This window comes from Phoca vitulina, unplaced genomic scaffold (assembly GCF_004348235.1).
Source record: "Phoca vitulina isolate PV1807 unplaced genomic scaffold, GSC_HSeal_1.0 scaffold22, whole genome shotgun sequence".
NCBI classification, from domain to species: Eukaryota; Metazoa; Chordata; class Mammalia; order Carnivora; family Phocidae; genus Phoca; species Phoca vitulina.
This window is the reverse complement of record NW_022589725.1, coordinates 25,910,950-25,929,029: the sequence shown is the minus strand read 5'-3', so window position 1 is coordinate 25,929,029 and position 18,080 is coordinate 25,910,950. Positions and strand designations below refer to the sequence as shown.

Sequence of the window (18,080 nt, the reverse complement as noted above, 5' to 3'; positions counted from 1 at the left end):
GGAAAAAAATCAGGTAGTGAATCATGAATCCCTATATAACTTCATATTTTTTTCCTCCATTTTAGAAATTAGCCTTACTTCACAAATGTTTGACTAAACCAGTGCTCACACCTTCACCCAGAATATCATGATAAAAATTTTTAATTTTTTCATACTTTATTACAATGAATGCCATTATTCTCAAAATTTTTAGAAGTTGTTTAGCCTAATTCTCTCACAGGGGACCAAACTGCTTGTCAGTAGCCAAGTTCTTTTCTGAAGCACACCAACTAACTCAGTAAAAGGCTTAAATGGGATATAATATTAAGATAATTTCTTATAGTTGCTTTACATATCAAGAATCAATAATGCCAAAGTAAATGCATTTAGAATGGCAATACTTTAAGGTTTCCTCACACTTTAAATTATTACTCTACAATAAGCTTAGTGTCTATGTTTACACCCATTTAACTTAAGCTCTTTTGACATTTTTAAAATATTTGTTTAAAGATTTATTTATTTGACAGAAAGAGAGAGAGGGAGCATGAAGGGGGGAGCAGAGGAGAGGAAGAGAGAAACTTAAGCAGACTCTGCACTGAGTGCAGAGCCCAAGGCAGGGCTCAATCTCACAACCCTGAGATCACGACCTGAGCTGAGCCGAAACCAAGAGTTGGTGGCTTAACTGACCGTGCCACCCAGGCGCCCCAAGCTCTTTTGACATTTAAACTCACAGAAACTGAAATGATGACATTTAGTTACTAATTATTATAAATAATAACATAAAATATTGATGAATACACAACACATGAATTCCCATCCCTGTCTCAACTAGTTAAATATCTATGTAATAGTTCAATAAAATCTTTATTCAAATTTATCAGTGGACTAACTTTTAAAACTTAATAAAGCCAACCTTATATTATAGAGATGTAAATGCATGTTACCTACATTAAAAAGCATTTGGCTTAATTTCTAAGCCAATCATTCCCACATGAATCTTTACAACACAGTGAAAAAAAGGTAAGCAGGAAGGAAATAATACATGAAAATACCACCAGGCAAGTAGTTTCTAATTTATTCATTCACACAACACATATTTAATGAATATCTACTGTGCAGCAAGTACTATGACAGATGCCAGAGATATAAAAGGGAGTGAAGACAACATCATCCCTATTTTCCTAGTAATTATAATCTCATATGGAGATATATCCTGATCAAGATAATCTTATGATTGAGTACATAAAAACAAATTAATATAAATGCTCTATGAAAAGGAACATAGCACTATGAAAGTATCTACTAAAGGAAACTGTTCCAGAATAAGGGCTCAGGGAAGAGAAAGAAAGAAAAAGAACAAAGAAAGAGAGGAGGGAAGGAAGGAAGGGTTTCAAGGTGAGAAATGAAAGCTGAGAAAAATTAAGGTGAAAGAAGTGGTATGGAAATGAAAGCTGAGAAAAATTAAGGTGAAAGAAGTGGTAAGGGGGGGGGGGGGGAGGAAAATACAGGTAAAGACCCAGTAGTGAGAGTGGGAGGGAACACAGTACATTCAAGAAACAAAAAAGGGTAGTGTGGCCACAGGCAGAGACCAAGAAAATGAGTGGTATAATAAAGAGCCAAAAGAGGAGAGGGGGCCAGATCATAAAGTTCAGCACATTTTAGGATTTTAGTCTTTATACCAGTCTTTACTTTTAACTGTAAAGTGAAAAATGTGTTTCTAATAAAAGTTCTACTTTTGCTACATCTTTGTTGGTAATGGAAGCATCACAAATAATTGTTTGAAGAATAAGCCAGAGTGGTCTTTGTTGCCTGAGGCAAAAATAGATTTCTGGTTTTTTAAATTAAATTTATTTTAAGATCATATTAAAGAGGGAAAAATCACCACCCACTCAATATAAAAGATTTCTATCTAAGGGTGCCTGGGTGGCTCAGTCGGTTAAGCATCTAACTCTTGATTTCCACTCAGGTCATGATCTCAGGATCCTGAGATCAAACCCTGTGTCTGGCTCTTTGCTGAGCATGGAGCCTGCTTGAGATTCTCTCTCTCTTCCCTCTTCCCCTCCCCCTGCCCATGTGTACACACTCTCTAAAAATTTTTAAAAATTAAAAAGATTTCTGTTTAAGAAGTTAAGAAGTTTTGCTCTGAGCCTTCTTCTGCTTCTACAGACCATTTTAAAGTATAGTGTTTGATATAAGGAATCAATATCAAAAAATTGAACAGAAGATATTCTTTTCCAATATTTGTATCCCTACTAAATTCTATCCTATTTTAAATACCATTTTCCTAACTATTTAGTCATTTTAAATTGTGCTCTTCCAACTAACAACATCAAATATTTAATCAAATAATGTAGTTAACATCATTTAAAAATCAGGGACAGTGCCCACAGTGCCCACAGTCATCACAGTTACTAAATTTTTTTGTCATTCCTTTTACCGTTATGGTCCCTCACCCCTCTCCATGTAATACTCAGTAACATAAGTAATTATATTCTTATTTCCTCATTTCTAGGGATTAATAAACATATTAGCATTCAAAAAAGTTATTATAAATTTACTAAGGATAAAAATACTGGACTATGCACCAAGATCAAAATATTAAGACACACTTTTTTTTATGATTTTAAAATATCAACTGTCAAGTTGGTACACAGGTAAAATACAATGAAATTCAATACCCACACTGAAGTAAGATCTCAGTGACTGAGAGATTGAGGAGTCTGGACTTAACTTTTATTTTTCTGGTCAGCCATTACCTCTTATGGAAATAACTTAACAGAAGAAATTAGTTCTAATGAAAATGAGAGCAAATAAGGTTGAACTTCTAAACTAACAAGGCTAGTATTTTCAATATGAAAGAAAGATTACACACATGCCTCAACAATCTCAAAATATTTTTATATACCTCAAAAACTAGAGATGCACACAAAGACTTCACAGTTCAGACCATTTCTAGTTAAGTGTTTTCAAATGACTATAAATCAGATTTGAATATATATAAGATACGAAATATATCAAGATATGAAATATAAAGTTTCTTCCTGAATGACCCATTTAAAAAAAAAATTTGTCATACCTGAGTAAAATAATTCCGTATTTTTCATCTAACTCATCTTCATAATTTATTATATTTTTCCTCTTTTGCTATTCCATGTAAACATTAAAAGTAATGACTCAAACATCTAAACTTACAGCTGTAGCTCTTTTCCCTGATACTAACTATAACTAGTAATACAAAATTAGCATAAGCATAGCAGAGTCTTTGCCAATCCTTTGCTCCACCCAAAGAAAGTAACAACAATGCTTCTTTGAGTGGGGTTTTAGAAGAACTTTAGCTTGGAAGTAGCAAAGGAGAACAGAACACATACAATTTAAACCTGAGAACTTTGGCCCCTACAAAGAAAACAATGCCATTTTTCTATCGTATCCATCCATCCATCCATCCATCCATGTATCTATACATGTATCTATATTTGCCTTTCTACTACACCCTAAGACTATAATTTAGTAATTGTATGTTTTTATGTGAGAGCTCTACTTTAAAAATGCACATACACAAATACACAACCTTTGTAGACTGTTAACCATTGAGGTACTCCCACTTAATATACATATGTGGCAGGGAAACAGAGATTCAAAATGACAGTCAAAAATTAAAATGAGGGGTATCTGGATGGCTCAGTTGAGCATCCAACACTTGATTTCGGCTCAAGTCATGATCTCAGGATCGTGAGATCCAGCCCTCCATCAGGCTTCACACTCAGCATGGAGTCTGCTGGAGATTCTCTTTCCCCCTTCCTCTGTCCCTCCCACTGCTCATTCACACACACACACACACACACACACACACACACACACACACACTCTCTTTTTCTAAAATAAGTTAAAAAAATGATGAGGCACCTGGGTGGCTCAGTCATTAAGTATCTGCCTTCAGCTCAGGTCATGATCCCAGGGTCCTGGGATCGAGGCCCGCATCAGGCTTCCTGCTCAACTCCCCGAACTCCCTGGGTTCCTTCTCTCACTGTGTCTCTGTCAAACAAATAAAATCTTAAAAAAATAAAAAATAAAATAAAATAAATTTAAAAAATTTAAAAAAGAACTTTTTGATCATTTTTGGAAGATTTCAGGAAACCAACTCAATTTAAAAACTGGTAAATAGGGCGCCTGGGTGGCTCAGTTGGTTAAGCAACTGCCTTCAGCTCAAGTCATGATCCTGGAGTCCCGGGATCAAGTCCCACATCAGGCTCCCTCCTCAGCAGGGGGTCTGCTTCTCCCTCTGACCCTCTTCCCTCTCATGCTCTCTGTCTCTCATTCTCTTTCTCTCAAATAAATAAATAAAATCTTTAAAAAAAATAAAAATTAAAAAAAATAAAAATAAAAACTGGTAAATAAAAGGGAGTCTAGCATTTATTCTGCCTTTTCCATATAAGTTGTATTACATGGAAACAAAAAAGTTGATAAGAGAAAGTTCTTTATAGCAGTCCAAATAATAAATGAAGAAGGAATGATAAAATCAGACCATTTTGCAACCTCTTATAAAATAATGGATCAAAGCAATGATCATCAATGGCTGTGAAAATCATTAGGTGAAAAGCTGATAGGGAACTTTCCAATGGATAGATTAGGCTGGCAATACTTGAACCTAGTGATCAGTCTTATCAATACAGAGAGGTTACCAAACATGTGCCTTGTGATATTATGCAAAAGAAGGTATAATAATCTCTAAAGTATTCTTTAAAAAAAAATTAAACCCAAGTCTGATCAAGCCTCTGGATTTAACTACCAGCTCATAAGAAACACTGTGGACAGAGGAACATGTTAAATGACACTACAAAGATGCAATCAGCAATATCCAAAATGTGAAAAATTCTGTAAGACAAATAACCTACTCTATCAAATAAATTACAGGGGGTGGGAGGGAGGATAGAGAGAAAAGGAACTACACATTAAAAGAGACTTAGAAATATATTAAATGCAATATGTGGACTCTGTTTAGATCTTAACTCAAGCAAACCTGTATTAAAAAAAGCAAAATCCTTTATGAGACAATTGTAAAAATTTTACTACTAATTGGATATTTAATTAAAGAATTATTAACTGAGGTGTGATGAGTGTTGTGATTATAGTAAAAAAAAACAAAAAATGTGTCCCTATCTTTTAGAGATATATGCACACATTTATTTACAGATAAAATTGATATGACATACAGGAATTGCTTCAAAATAATTTGGGAAAAAGGTGTGGGAAGCACTGGTATAAATGAAATAAAACTGGCCATGTTTTAACTGTTGAAAGAGGGTGATTGGTGTGTAAAGGTTCATTATACTACTCCCATTTTTATATATGTTTTTAAATGCTCATTTTAAAGTTTGAAAAAAAAATACAGAACTCTCCTTCATAGATGGTTAACCTCTGAGGTGTTCTTATTTAACATATTAATTGTGCTCACCTACCCATGAGGCACTATTGCAGGTGTTGAGACATGGTATAATAAGAGACAAGCATTTTAAAATAACCTTCAATAAAGCAACTGACAAATGAAAGAGAATTATTAAGTGGAAGCACATAATTTCAGAGATTTGCCAAGAGCAGTTAACAAATATGAACATGAACAATAAGGAAGCAGGTTGTTGTGGGGGGGTGGGGTTGTTGTTTGTTTTTTTTTGGTGATCATCTCCCTACTTCCTCCTTTCTACACAAACAAGGATTTTATATTTGACAATTTTTGGTTTCCCTTTTTTGGAGGCCTTAAAATCAAAATTATGACAAACACATTCAACTACTCCCCAGTTTAACTTTCTACTACAACATAATAACAAAAAAGCATTTAATTAAAGTAAAGCAAAACTGAGCAAAGTAAGAAAAAAATTAAAAACAATAGCTTGAGAACTTTCCATGTAATCCTGGATATCAAGGCCAAAATGTCCCTCTATAAAAATGTAAATAATAATGATAAACTACAACACTTGAAATTGGTATATTGTGCAAGCCCAATAAATACTGTTCATGTCCTACAAATCAGAAAATATAGGACAAAGAATTATAGACCTCTTTTTTTTTTTTTTTAAAGATTTTATTTATTTATTTGACAGAGAGAGACACAGCGAGAGAGGGAACACAAGCAGGGGGAGTGGGAGAGGGAGAAGCAGGCTTCCCGCCGAGCAGGGAGCCCGATGTGGGACTTGATCCCAGGACCCTGGGATCATGACCTGAGCCGAAGGCAGACGCTTAACGACTGAGCCACCCAGGCGCCCTATAGACCTCTTTTAAGACTTAGTTTGAAATCTGACACCTAAAAAATTTAGATATTATACAAATCCAAACCTACTTATATACATATACATTTATAAGCAGTGGCTTAAACATTTCAAAATAAAATATATAGTTGTCCTTTATTATTTTTTTAATTTATATTCTTAAAGGATCTTTCAAACTGTTAAAATACTAAAACTCTCTTTGCTAATATTTTAGTGTAACTGCACCCTGGATAGGTTACACTGGAAGAAAGCACTTTCGAAAGATATATATTATATAAAGAAATAAATAGATCTTACTTGTCGAATGAGCCATTCTGTTTCATGAAAAAAGAAGAGGCTAGTCAACTAATTTCTAGGTCACAACAGGGGAGCAAGTAACATAGGATAGAAAGAATAAAACAGGTTCAAAAGAAATATAATTTTGATCACACCTCACTCCCCATGAAAAACTTTCAGTTCAAAAAAGCATGAAGGAAAAAAGTGAAATACATAGAGCAGCTGTAACCACTTATAAAGCTCATATTGGGAGACAGGAGTAAATACATAGGATCCTGTTAGGGAATAAAAATGGCAGGTGTTATTCAACGTATTTTTCTGATTTAGGGGACATATTTTGGTGTGTGATATCTCTGAAAACATCCAACTGTGAGTTCTCTGATAACTCAGTTCAACCCTACACTGTTATGTATATATTCAAACAGAAGCAGCCAACATAAAGGCCAAGCCTTTATGCAGAGGTGAGCAGACCAACATTGGGCAATACAACCTGGGTATCTCTACTGCTTTGTCAATTGTTTTAACAGCAACAGGAATCTACCTCTTTCTGAGAGGCAAAAATTGTTTTAAAAGAACATCAAGTACTACATCCTTAGAAAAGTGACCAGTTAAAACAGCAACTAAGAAAGAAAATCAGATGACTGAAGTACTGGATAAAGATTTACTAGCCATAAAAAAAAAAAAAAAAAAAAAAAAAAATGGCACCAAAGTATTTGATACCAGTGTCTTATTAAAAAAGAAGAAATAACTGAGATCCAAACATGAAAAGGCTTATGGTCTTAGATCAATCAAGGCCCAAATTCTGTCCTTTTGTTCTCTAGTTCTATATTCTTTTCATTACATAGCACTACCCTCTCTTTCAATGAGTGAGGTCTTAATTAGATCGTTACTAAAACAGCTTGCATTTACTGAAAACCCTGGGCAAGCAGGTTAGATGTGTATGTCCCATTCAGTTTGTCCAATGACCCCATTAGAACATGAGGTAGAACTACTACCCCCACTTGCCCAAGTTCACGTATGTTTTCAAGCAAAGCAAAGAATAAAAATTCTGTCTAAAATGCAAACACTCTGGTAAATGTGTTCTCTTCCCAGACACCAAAGCCTAACTGGGCTGCTGTTTCCCACAAATTTGTCCACAGGAATTCCGTATTAATCTTCTTGTTCTGAACCCTTAGTATCCTGTATAGTTCCATCAATCTAAGACCAGAACCTGTGAAATTAGCATTTTCCAAGTCCCTTTCATAAAGTTACCTCTCTTTCTCATTTGTTAAGTATCCTAAAAACACCCTATTTCTTCTAAGCTTCACATCCAGACCATTAACACCAATGAGTGCTAGTTCAGAGGTAAGCATAATAAGCATCCATTAAATCTATCATGTTGTTTTTTATAATTTTTTCCAGGTACCTTTTCAATACTTAAAATTTTATTTATATGCTAACACATATCTTCACTCAAATAATCTAGACTCTTATTAAATCATAAAGATTTTGAGAGTAAATTTTGTCATACAAATACTTTACATGCAGATATAATACCACACCATACAAAATACATATTCTTCTCTAAAACTACGGTAAATGTTTTTCTCTATTCTTCCTAATATACTTTCAACTGTATCCAATCCTTAGAATAACTTGAAGAAACTTGAAGAAATAAATGAACCTAATCAAAATAAACTCTAAGGGCCACACCACCAAAGCACCAAATCCTTAATATTATTTGCTCCAAGAACAACTGCAGAACAGTTTTTTAAAAATGCCATAATATAAATGCAGACCATTATATCGTAACATGAATTATGTTAATATAATTTCCTAAGCTTAAATAACACACAATAGATTGCTAAAAATAATTAAATGACAACCAAGCAATTACTTCAAATATCAAAAATGTCATCTCTTTACTGAATGCCAGTTATTCATTTCTATCAATAATTGTCCTGCAGAAGTCATAAATAAATGGGAACAGTATCTACCTGAAAAATGTTCTGAGAAACTTACCATCATTTTGGCTCTTGCCCTTCATCTCCTCCTTCCACGATAGGATGGTGTTCAGGGGAACATAGTCCCTTATGTATTCTTTGCGTCTCTCCTCTAAGGTCATCTTCAGTAAACGTTCTTGCAAAATAAAAGCAGAATCTCCATTTGTATTTAACTTTTAAGTTCAGGAATTATTTTATAATTTAGATATTAATCATGTAAGCAAACCAAAGAACTGGTTGGGCTTGAGAAACATCAAAATGAAAATCTAATGACGCCATATCTGAATGTTAAAAAGTGTCAAGTTAATACCATATTACTGGGGGTGGGGGGTGGCATGTCAGAGCCTGATGAGGAAGACTCTTATGATAGTCCAAGAAATAAATGAACTCTTTCAATCAACATATATTAACAGTCTACTATGTGCCAAGTAATACGTTTATACACTGCAGGTGCAAAGGTGATCCTTAACCTTGAGGAGTTCACAAGACAAAACAGGAATGGATAATATACAAAATAATAGCTGCATAAATAAAATATAAAATCCTAAGACGGCTATGTACAAATGCTAAGAGCACAAGAAAGGCAGCCACCACAGTATTTCCTTAATTCAAACATGCCATCAACAATAAAAGTGAACTTTCAATTTAATAATATCTTTGTGGAGGTAATTAAACACTACTTTCAATACACATCTTGATAAGATTAAAATATCTTTAAAAATGCATCTTAGAATTAATGACAATATAAAAAATGTTTCTAAAATGCATCTTAGAATTAAGAACAGTAAGTTCTCTGTAAGTGCCAGGTACTTCACACACATAATTTCATGGAAATCATCTTTCCAACAACTCAGCAAATTTGGTAGTATTATTATTCTTATTTTGTAAATAGGGAAACGAAGCACATCAAAGTTCAGTAGCTGTCCAAAGCAAGAAAGCTTTCCATTAAAATCCAGTCAGATATCTCCAGTAGTCAAAAACTATAGCCTATACTATTAGTCACTATAGTGTACTACCTTCACCAGAAAAGCTCCTCAAATGAGGTGTTTCTGTATGTCAGCTGTCATGTATCATATCTTTTACCAAAGGTCTCCACAATGTAAAGAGATTGACAGTTGTACTCTCTCCAACTGTCTTTTAGCACACTGCAAAGTGAATGGATTTAAGGATAGTAACTAGTTTTAGGTGTCTAACCCTCATAAAATAACCACTTTAAAATATTCTTTCCAGAAATAAACTGCAGAAGGTATTAATTAAAGTACAAGCAAACAGGAAACAGGAAACCAACATTTTTCCCTGCTCCTAGAACTGTCTTTTCTTCAGCCACGTTAGGAGGTAATAATAACAAGGTATTTTAACCAGATGTGATATAATCAAATCACAACACTACAGTACTCAAGGGTCAACACCATACTGAATGTAAGATGCCTAAAGGGTATTTAAGTTGAAATCCAAGAATCTGGAATTCAAGAAAGAGATCTAGCTAGCCTAGAGATTTTGGAAATTATGAACAAAATTTCTGGTCCTAAAGGAAGTTCATAGGAAAAGGTAAGGGATGTGATCGAACCTCAAAAAAACAACTACAGGGTGGACACAAAGAAGGGAAAAATGAAATAAAACTTACATATCACTGGAGGTATAAGGTGAATCAAAGTGCCAATGATGTAGAAACCAGCGAAGAAAAGAGTTTTAGTAAGAAGAGGGGAGTGGGGGGATGGGGTAACTGGGTGATGGACATTAAGGAGGGCGCATGATGTAAAGAGCACCGGGTATCATATAAGACTTATACAATAAGAAATTATGAACTCTACCTCTGAAACTAATAATACACTACATGTTAGTTAATTGAATTTAAATTAAAAAATAAATAAAATAAAATAAGTAGAAGAGAGGAAATACTGTCAATTGCTACAGGAAGATCAGGAAGAATAAAAATTAATAAGCCATTGGTTTTATCAATTGTATCACCAACAGCACTGAAAAGAGAGCAAAATGGTTAACAGAGCTGTCTGGATTCTAATCCCAAACCATGCAAATCTATGTGATCTTGGGTTATTTAATCTCTTTATGTCTCAGTTTCTTTTTGAGGTAGGTATTATACACAATTTATAGATGAGGCAATTAAGCCAGAGAGGTTGAATAACTTACCTAACATTCCACAGCTAGTGAACAGTACAAGATTCAAACCAGACAAATATTCAAACCTCCTGACCTACAGTATACTACCTCATAGAGTTGTTGGGAAAATTAAATGAGATAACCCATGTAAGGTACAGAAGTCCCCCCTTATCTGCAGTTTCACTTTCCATAGTTGCAGTTACCCATAGTCAACTGCAGTCGGGAGAAGATGATCCTCTGACATATTGTCAGAAAGTCAGTAGTAGCCTATGTCATGTCATTCACCTCATCACACAGGCATTTTATCATCTCACATCATCACAAAAAGGATGAGTACAGTACAATAAAATATTCTGAAATGCCACATTCACTTAGTTACTGTTAATAGGCTACTGTGCCTAATTTATAAATTAAACTTTATCACAGGTATGTATATACAGGAAAAAAAACATAGCATATATAGTATTCAGTACTATATGCAGTCTTAAGCATCCACTGGGGGGCCTTGGAACGTATCCCCATAAATAAGGGGAGACTACTGTACTTAGAATAGTGCTGGGCACACAAACAGGACTCAAATAGTAACTCTTTTTTACATTAGTACCATCACTGTTACTACTGAGTGAATTTAGGAACATTAGTTTCACTAGAGTATAGCTGAGATCCAGGAGACTACAAGGGAACTGAGAAAAAGTCGTCAGAACAGCAACTCCAAGATGAAGCCCTTTGGAAAGAAGGGTATTTTAGGGTAGAGACTCGAGTATCATTACAGACTGAGGAGGGGAACCTAAAGACACTGACAAACTAAATATCCCCAAAAGGGAATAAATGATAGCACAAGATTTCAAGGAATACAGGAGATGAGACAAAGAGCATAAGAAAAGTACTTCCTTTAAGACAGGAACAGAGCTGAAAGGAGATGTAAAGAAACGGACAGAGGAAGATATTAGGGCTGTTCATGTTATATGACATGTATTTTCTAAATGAATTAAAAAGAAATGTCATGTGTTTAATATAGGAGGAGGGGGTCCTGGAATAGGAAGCTTAAAGGAAATGGTAAATTTGGAATACTCACACAAAGGAGGAAAGGGATGACAAGCACTTACCAAACCACTACTAAAAGAGTTCAGATCACTAATATAGAAATATTGCGGTATCAGTAATCAGGTTGAGAGAGATTATGAAGCAACTTGTAGTTTTAGTAAATGTCAGAAGGTAATATAGAAGTGCAACCTGGCCTCGGTCATTCCATTTATTTAAACATTTAAGTATGGACTCTTAGAAAAGAAACAAGATCAATAATAAGAAAATAAGATAAAACAAAGAGATAATTTATGTTCCAGTACTTGAAATTATAATACACATTAAGTGGTTTTCAATTAGGGCTCAAAATAATACATCAATAAGGTTTATTTAACATATGTGCATTCAAGAAGTCCTTAGTTATTTGTTTAAACAATGAAACATACTAAGGACCACAAACATGATACAGTTTCTTTGGCATTACACAAAATTTTTCCTGAAAGAATGCTTCCCCTTTACAATGAATCTGCTCTATGAACCAAGCATATAAGTAGACAGTCCTACTATTAGATGGCATACTGAGCTAAAGTGTGTTTACAGAATGCCCTGACATTTCAATGAGGTGGATAAGCCTTCCTTTAGATTTAAATAACAGCTGCAAAAATACAATACCATCCTCACCAGCGCAATGAAAGAAAAAAGGTCAGGCATCCCATCAGCTTCTTTAATACTAACTACCATACTAGAAATCCTTAGTTCCTTCTTGATGGTACAATACATACTTTTAAATATTAAATAATCAAAAATAGACATCCTGATACACTGAGACATACACTAAAGTCTTCAAATCACAGTAAGCTTTTCCTTTAACATTAAACTTCATGCAAAAATAGGTTTTAGACAAGACAAATTTAATCTGTTAAATACCCTCTTTAATTGCGCATTTGCTTCTTTATTTAGAAAATATTAATTTGGTTATATTTTCCCCTATTGTTAGAAGCAAAAAAAAACCTCAAGACATTAAAGATGCTAAAACGCCTGCTTGCCACAGTCCAAATGTGTAGATGTTAAATGAAGGAACCATTATAACATTGTTACTTTAGGAACATTATTATGACAGAAAAATACTTCTTAAGTAATCACCATAATTTCATCAGTGAATCATGTATTGCAAACAATCTCCATGATTTCCATTATTTTGCCTTATCAATACAAAACTAACATTCCAAGACCATCAACAAAAATGGGCATAGATGATCTTTCAATGCTTACAAGGTAAATCGTTGTTGAAAGTGTGCTGAAACTAAAGTAACTGCCACTGCAAAAACAAAGATTATCTTACACTACTTTATATATACCAGGCTATTACTCTCAACAGAATTTTTAGTTCTATATAAGCCCATAATCATTAAGACATAATTAAATGACATACAACCTAATCTCTCAAAATTTTCAAAGCCATTTTAATTGTTCAATTATATTAAATCTTCCCACTAATTTGAAAAAAATCGTTAGTGTTTATAAAGGCCAGGACTTGCAAAAACAATCTACAGGTTTTAAAGAGCTATTAGCAAGGAAATCAACTCTCAACCTAATCACCCCATTATCCTTCTAATATGAAGAAGATGGGATACTTAGGAGAGATCAGCACTACTCTCACCCGACCTCACTCTGGATACGCAGGTCTAGTCTATGATAGCAGTAGCAACGCCAAGTACTTTTTGCTACATTTCTGTAAAAAGCTAAAGGGGAAAAAAAGTGTGAAAAGAATGAAAGAAAAAACGCCAGAGACTAAAGTTTTATCTCGGAATATTATCTAACTATAATGCCAGAGAAAAAGAGGAGAGGGAGGAGAAAGAAAAGAGGATTGGATGGCACACTTCTATGTCTTACAGGAATCAGTGCCACTTGTCAATCTAGCCGATCTGGATAAGCTTTAATATGCACAAAATTCAGGGGTAAGTTCATTCGTCGAGAGTGACATCAGTTTCACAATCTTACACTGAGCAACTTCTGATTACAAATGGGGATGAAATACACAGAAACACACTGCAGAGAAAAGCCCATTCAGACTTCTCTGAAAGCACTTATCCTCACGGACAACACGCCCGTTTTCAGTTTCCCCTAGAGTTCCAGGTTTCAAAAGTCACACTGCGGCGCAGAAGGGCCCCTAGAGAAGGGGTAAACGCCCGAAGGTGCAGACACTCTGCCAGCTGGGGGGTGGGGGACAGGGGCCAGGAGTGAATAGATGAGGGTCAGCTGGGCGCGGAGGCGCAGCAGTAGCTGCAGCCTGTGCGCCCGCCGTCGGGCACGTGTCCCTGGGACAACCTGGCCGGGAGTCCGAAAGTCTCAGCTGCGGTCCCAGGAGAGGGTGGGGGACCTGAGCAAGTTGTGCCGCTCCCGAGGACTGCCGCGCGAGGTCCACGCCACCAGCCAGGCGAAGGCAGCCCCGCACCGGGGGAAGGTGACCGGGCGCGGCAGGCAGCAGAGGGGTGTGCGCCCACACGTGCGCGAGCTGCAGGTGCCCGGGGGCGGCGCGTGCACGCTGGTGTACGCGCGCGTGTGCGCGTGTGTACACGCGGACTCGCGAGGGAGGCGGCACCGGCCGGGCGGGCGCGAGGCGGGAGCTCGGGCGGAGGGCGCCGCGGCACACACAGCCCTGACCCCCGCCCCCACCCGACCCCCACCCCCCCGCACCCCCAGGACTCGACGGGCCAGTTACCTTTCTCCTCTCTCCACACCTTTTTCTTCTTGTTGCTGGGGTACATGTTGCCGTGGGGGTGGCTGGCTTTAAGCTGCAAGTTCCCCAGGCTCACGGGCAAACAGGGTGTGTGTGGAGTGGGAGGGGTGAGAGGGGGCACTCGGGAAGAAAAAAAGTGCAAGAGGCTCCAGGTCCCGCGCCACTCGCCAATCGCTGCCCTCTTCCCTCAACCCGCGCTAGGCTTCGGCTCCCACCCGCCTCAGCCCCGTGGCCGCCGCCACAGCAGCACCTCAGAGCCTGTCAACTAGGTCACGCCTCGCGCTAACCTAACACCCGCGCAGGCCCCGCCTCCCAGCCGCTAGCCAGCGACGCCTCCCATTGGCTGCACCGCCCGCCGCTCTCCGCGTTCCAGTCACCGCGCGCCCCTACTTCGGCCCCAGGGCGCACGCGCAGGCGCAGGCTCGGGCCAGACGCCGAGGACGTTGGGGAGCTGGAGGGGGCGGAGCCAGGGCGCGAGGGGGCTGGAGATGGCCTCGCGTTAGGGGGGCGGGGCGTGGAGCGGACGCCTGGGAGGAGCGTGAGACTGCTGGCGCTTGCCCCGGCTTCGCAGCGCTAGGAGAAACTGAGGGCGTGGCCTATAGGGCCAGGTGTGCGAGGTGACCGGCGAACCAGCCGGCGAAAGCTGCCTCTAGAGCTGGAGGACGTGACAGTGGGAGGAGAACTGAGTCAACGCGAATTGTCCATGTTTGCTCTAACTGACCTGTCTGGATGGATTTTACCAGATAATCTGAAGCTTTCTTCTTGGTGAGTAAATATAACCCGAAGAAGTGAGAGGATTGGGAAATAATTCCAGACCATACACAATCAGCTCCTCAACCTTGTAGTAAAAATTACAGTTTTCCCTGGAGTGTGGTGAAGTTTGGAAAGAGCAAAGACAAACTGTACTAAACCAGGGTTTTAGGAACTTAATAGTGGGCAACCAAAATGTTATATTGGAAACAAAAATCTTACATCAAAGCAAATTCAAGTGGGTGTCAACCAGAGCCAAGTCATCTTATCCTTTTGTTCCTCCAATTGCTTCAGCTAAAGGGCTGGCTTGATTCTGGGTAATACTAATCTGTTGGTGTTCTGAATATCCAGTCCGCCACAAGAGTAGGGTGACCTAGAATTCAGAGGAAGTTTGACAACTCCCTCCCCCAAATGTATTGCATTTCTAAATATCAGACCATCTACAAGGCTGATTTAGTGGATGTAGTGAATCCACATTTATTTGACCATTGGGGTTGCCATGTTATCTGTGCAGTACTTAAGCCAGGTGTGTAAGAGCTAATATTTGCAACACATTTTTTTTAATAATAAAAAAAGGAGAAAAAAAAAGAGGAAGGCCCTATTAAGGATCATAAAAAAAAAAAAAAGAAAATGTTTCAAGTAACAGGACACTCATGAGTATGATTCATGACATAGTAAGTTAATAATTTTTATTTTAACATTGTCTCTGCTGTTTTTCTTTTAATGTTGTGAATTTTGCTGGGAGAAATAAGGAAGGCTTCAAGAAGAAAGTGACACTTGGGCTAGTAATAAAAATATGCACTTATTTTTTGGCAATGGAAGTAAAAGGAGGGCTCTGATTCAAGACACATTACAAAAGTAAAATCGATAAAAATTGGTAATGGAATAGATTTTGGGAACAGGATGAGGAAGAGAAAGAAGATAAGAGTTTCATGGACTAGTTTAAGAAGAGAATAGCAGTATAATTAATAATATTAGGCAATCCAGGAGCAGTTGCAGATTTTATGAGAAATATATTGAGTTCTTATTTAGAAATACTACATGTAAAGTGTCTGCAGGAAAGTGCATCAGCCTGGGCACTATCCCTTTTGTTACGAGAGAGGCTGTTTCCGCCCCAGCCTAGAGTTCACCTATGCTTTCTTAGGAACCTTACACTATGCTACTGATTATTCTTTGTTTCATGGCAACTCAAGGAACTGGAACCATACATCAACTTTGAAACTCTCAAGTCTCTTCCATGTTAGAAAAAAAAAAAAACCTCCTGTGATTCCACAATACCCTCCAACTACTGCTTCTCCTTCCTTTTCAAATGGTTGTCAATACCTGCTGTGTCAATTTCCTTACATCCACTTTCTGCTTTTCAGTCCACTTTCTTCTGGGTTCTATCTTATTAACCAACTGAAACAGCTCTTACTAAGGTGAACAGTGACATTCATGTGCTATTTAATGGACATTTTTCAATCTTTTTCTTACAAGATCTCTCAGCAGCATTTAACATTCAACCTCTCATTCCTCCTTGCAGCATTCTTTTCCTTCAGTTTTTCTCACCCTTTTCAGATTCCACCTGTGTGGCCATTCCTTTAATTTCCTTTACTGGCCCGTCTTCCTTTTCAGCCATTACATTTTGGAATTCATTAAGACTTAGTCTTAGCCCTTTGTCTCTTTTCACTTTATACCTTTTCTTTGAATAATTTCATCCATACTCATGGTTCAGGTATAACAGTGATTCTCAACCAGGGGCAGTTCCCCACAGGGGACACTGGCAGTGTCTGGAGAAATTTTTGGTTGTCCCAACTGGGAAAAGAGTGCCACTGGTATCTAGTGGGCAGAGGTCAAGGATGCTGTTAAGCATCCTAAAGTACATGGAACAACCCCCACAACAAAGAATCATCTGGCCCAAAATTTCAACACTGCTGAAGTTGGGAAACTCTGAGTTATACCAATGACTCCCAAAAATTATCTTCAGCAAAAATTTCTTCTTGAGTTTTCAACCTATACATGCTACCATTCAATAACAACTTTAAGAGGCAGTGTTATGATATGTTATGTACTATGTTAAAAGGCACCTGAAACTAGACCATCTGGATTCAAATCCTAAGTTCACCCTTATTGACTATGTGACTCTTCCAAGTTACTCAGTCTCTACATCTTGCTTTTTTTAATTATTATGTGGATATAATAATATAGTATCTACTTTGATTGGTGTGAGGATGAAATAAACACATGAAGTGACTAGCACCTAGTAAATGTGGCAGAGATATTCACTAACACAATTTTCTCTCTCTTGACCCATAGGAAGAGTATATTTCCCAGCATCCCTTGAAGTTAGATAGGACGTGTGACTGCATCCTGGGTGGGTTATAAGGCAAGGGTGATATATGCCACATCCAAGCCTAACCATCAAATCCTCTGTACCCTCATCCATATTCTCTCTTTTCTTTCCATGGTGATCTCAGACAGCATCTCAAGAAGGAAGGAGCTTGGATCCCTGAATCATTGCTTGAAGGAGTATCTCAGGGATCCAAGGAGTACCACATCAGACTGTGATATAAACAAGAAACTTTATTATGTTAAGGCATTAGTATTTAGAGGGTATTTGTTTCAACATTAAGTATTAATTATTCTGACAAAATACCATTATGATACAAGAGTATTAAATATCAATATTTAATGTCTCAAAAGTACCTAAAATTTACCATGTACCACACTGAACTCATGATCTTTCCTCCACATTTAGATTTCTTCCAGGGTCCCCTATCTCTTTGAATGGCTTCATCACTCTTTCAGTTGAACAATTAGGAACCCTAAACACCATCCCTGATACCTCTTACAACTTCATTCTCATTTCAAATGAATTGCTATATCGTCTCAATTTTATCTCCTGTATCACTCTTGAATTGCTCTCCTTTCCAATGGCACTGCGGTAAACTCGGTAAGAATTTAACTGGACTA

General features: G+C 37.4%; 2 protein-coding genes across 5 annotated transcripts in view; one reads left to right on the top strand and one right to left on the bottom strand.

Moving 5' to 3' along the window:
- The window catches only part of LOC116641624 (ADP-ribose glycohydrolase MACROD2-like), a 161,396-nt gene extending 146,725 nt beyond the window's left edge, over window positions 1-14,671 (bottom strand). For both annotated transcript variants that reach the window (XM_032419412.1, XM_032419413.1), the window contains exons 1-2: window positions 14,361-14,671; window positions 8,517-8,633 (exon numbers count right to left, since the gene is read on the bottom strand). In XM_032419412.1, the coding sequence (XP_032275303.1) occupies window positions 8,517-8,633; window positions 14,361-14,406 (163 nt within the window). In that variant the 5' untranslated portion in view covers window positions 14,407-14,671. The remainder of the gene's footprint in view (window positions 1-8,516; window positions 8,634-14,360) is intronic.
- Window positions 14,672-14,851: 180 nt separating this feature from the next.
- The window catches only part of SEL1L2 (SEL1L2 adaptor subunit of ERAD E3 ligase), a 137,491-nt gene continuing 134,262 nt past the window's right edge, over window positions 14,852-18,080 (top strand). For 2 of the 3 annotated variants that reach the window (XM_032419651.1, XM_032419650.1), the window contains exon 1: window positions 14,852-15,143. The gene's annotated coding sequence lies outside the window, so the exon portion shown is untranslated. The remainder of the gene's footprint in view (window positions 15,144-18,080) is intronic. The other variant, XM_032419652.1, reaches the window with a different exon arrangement.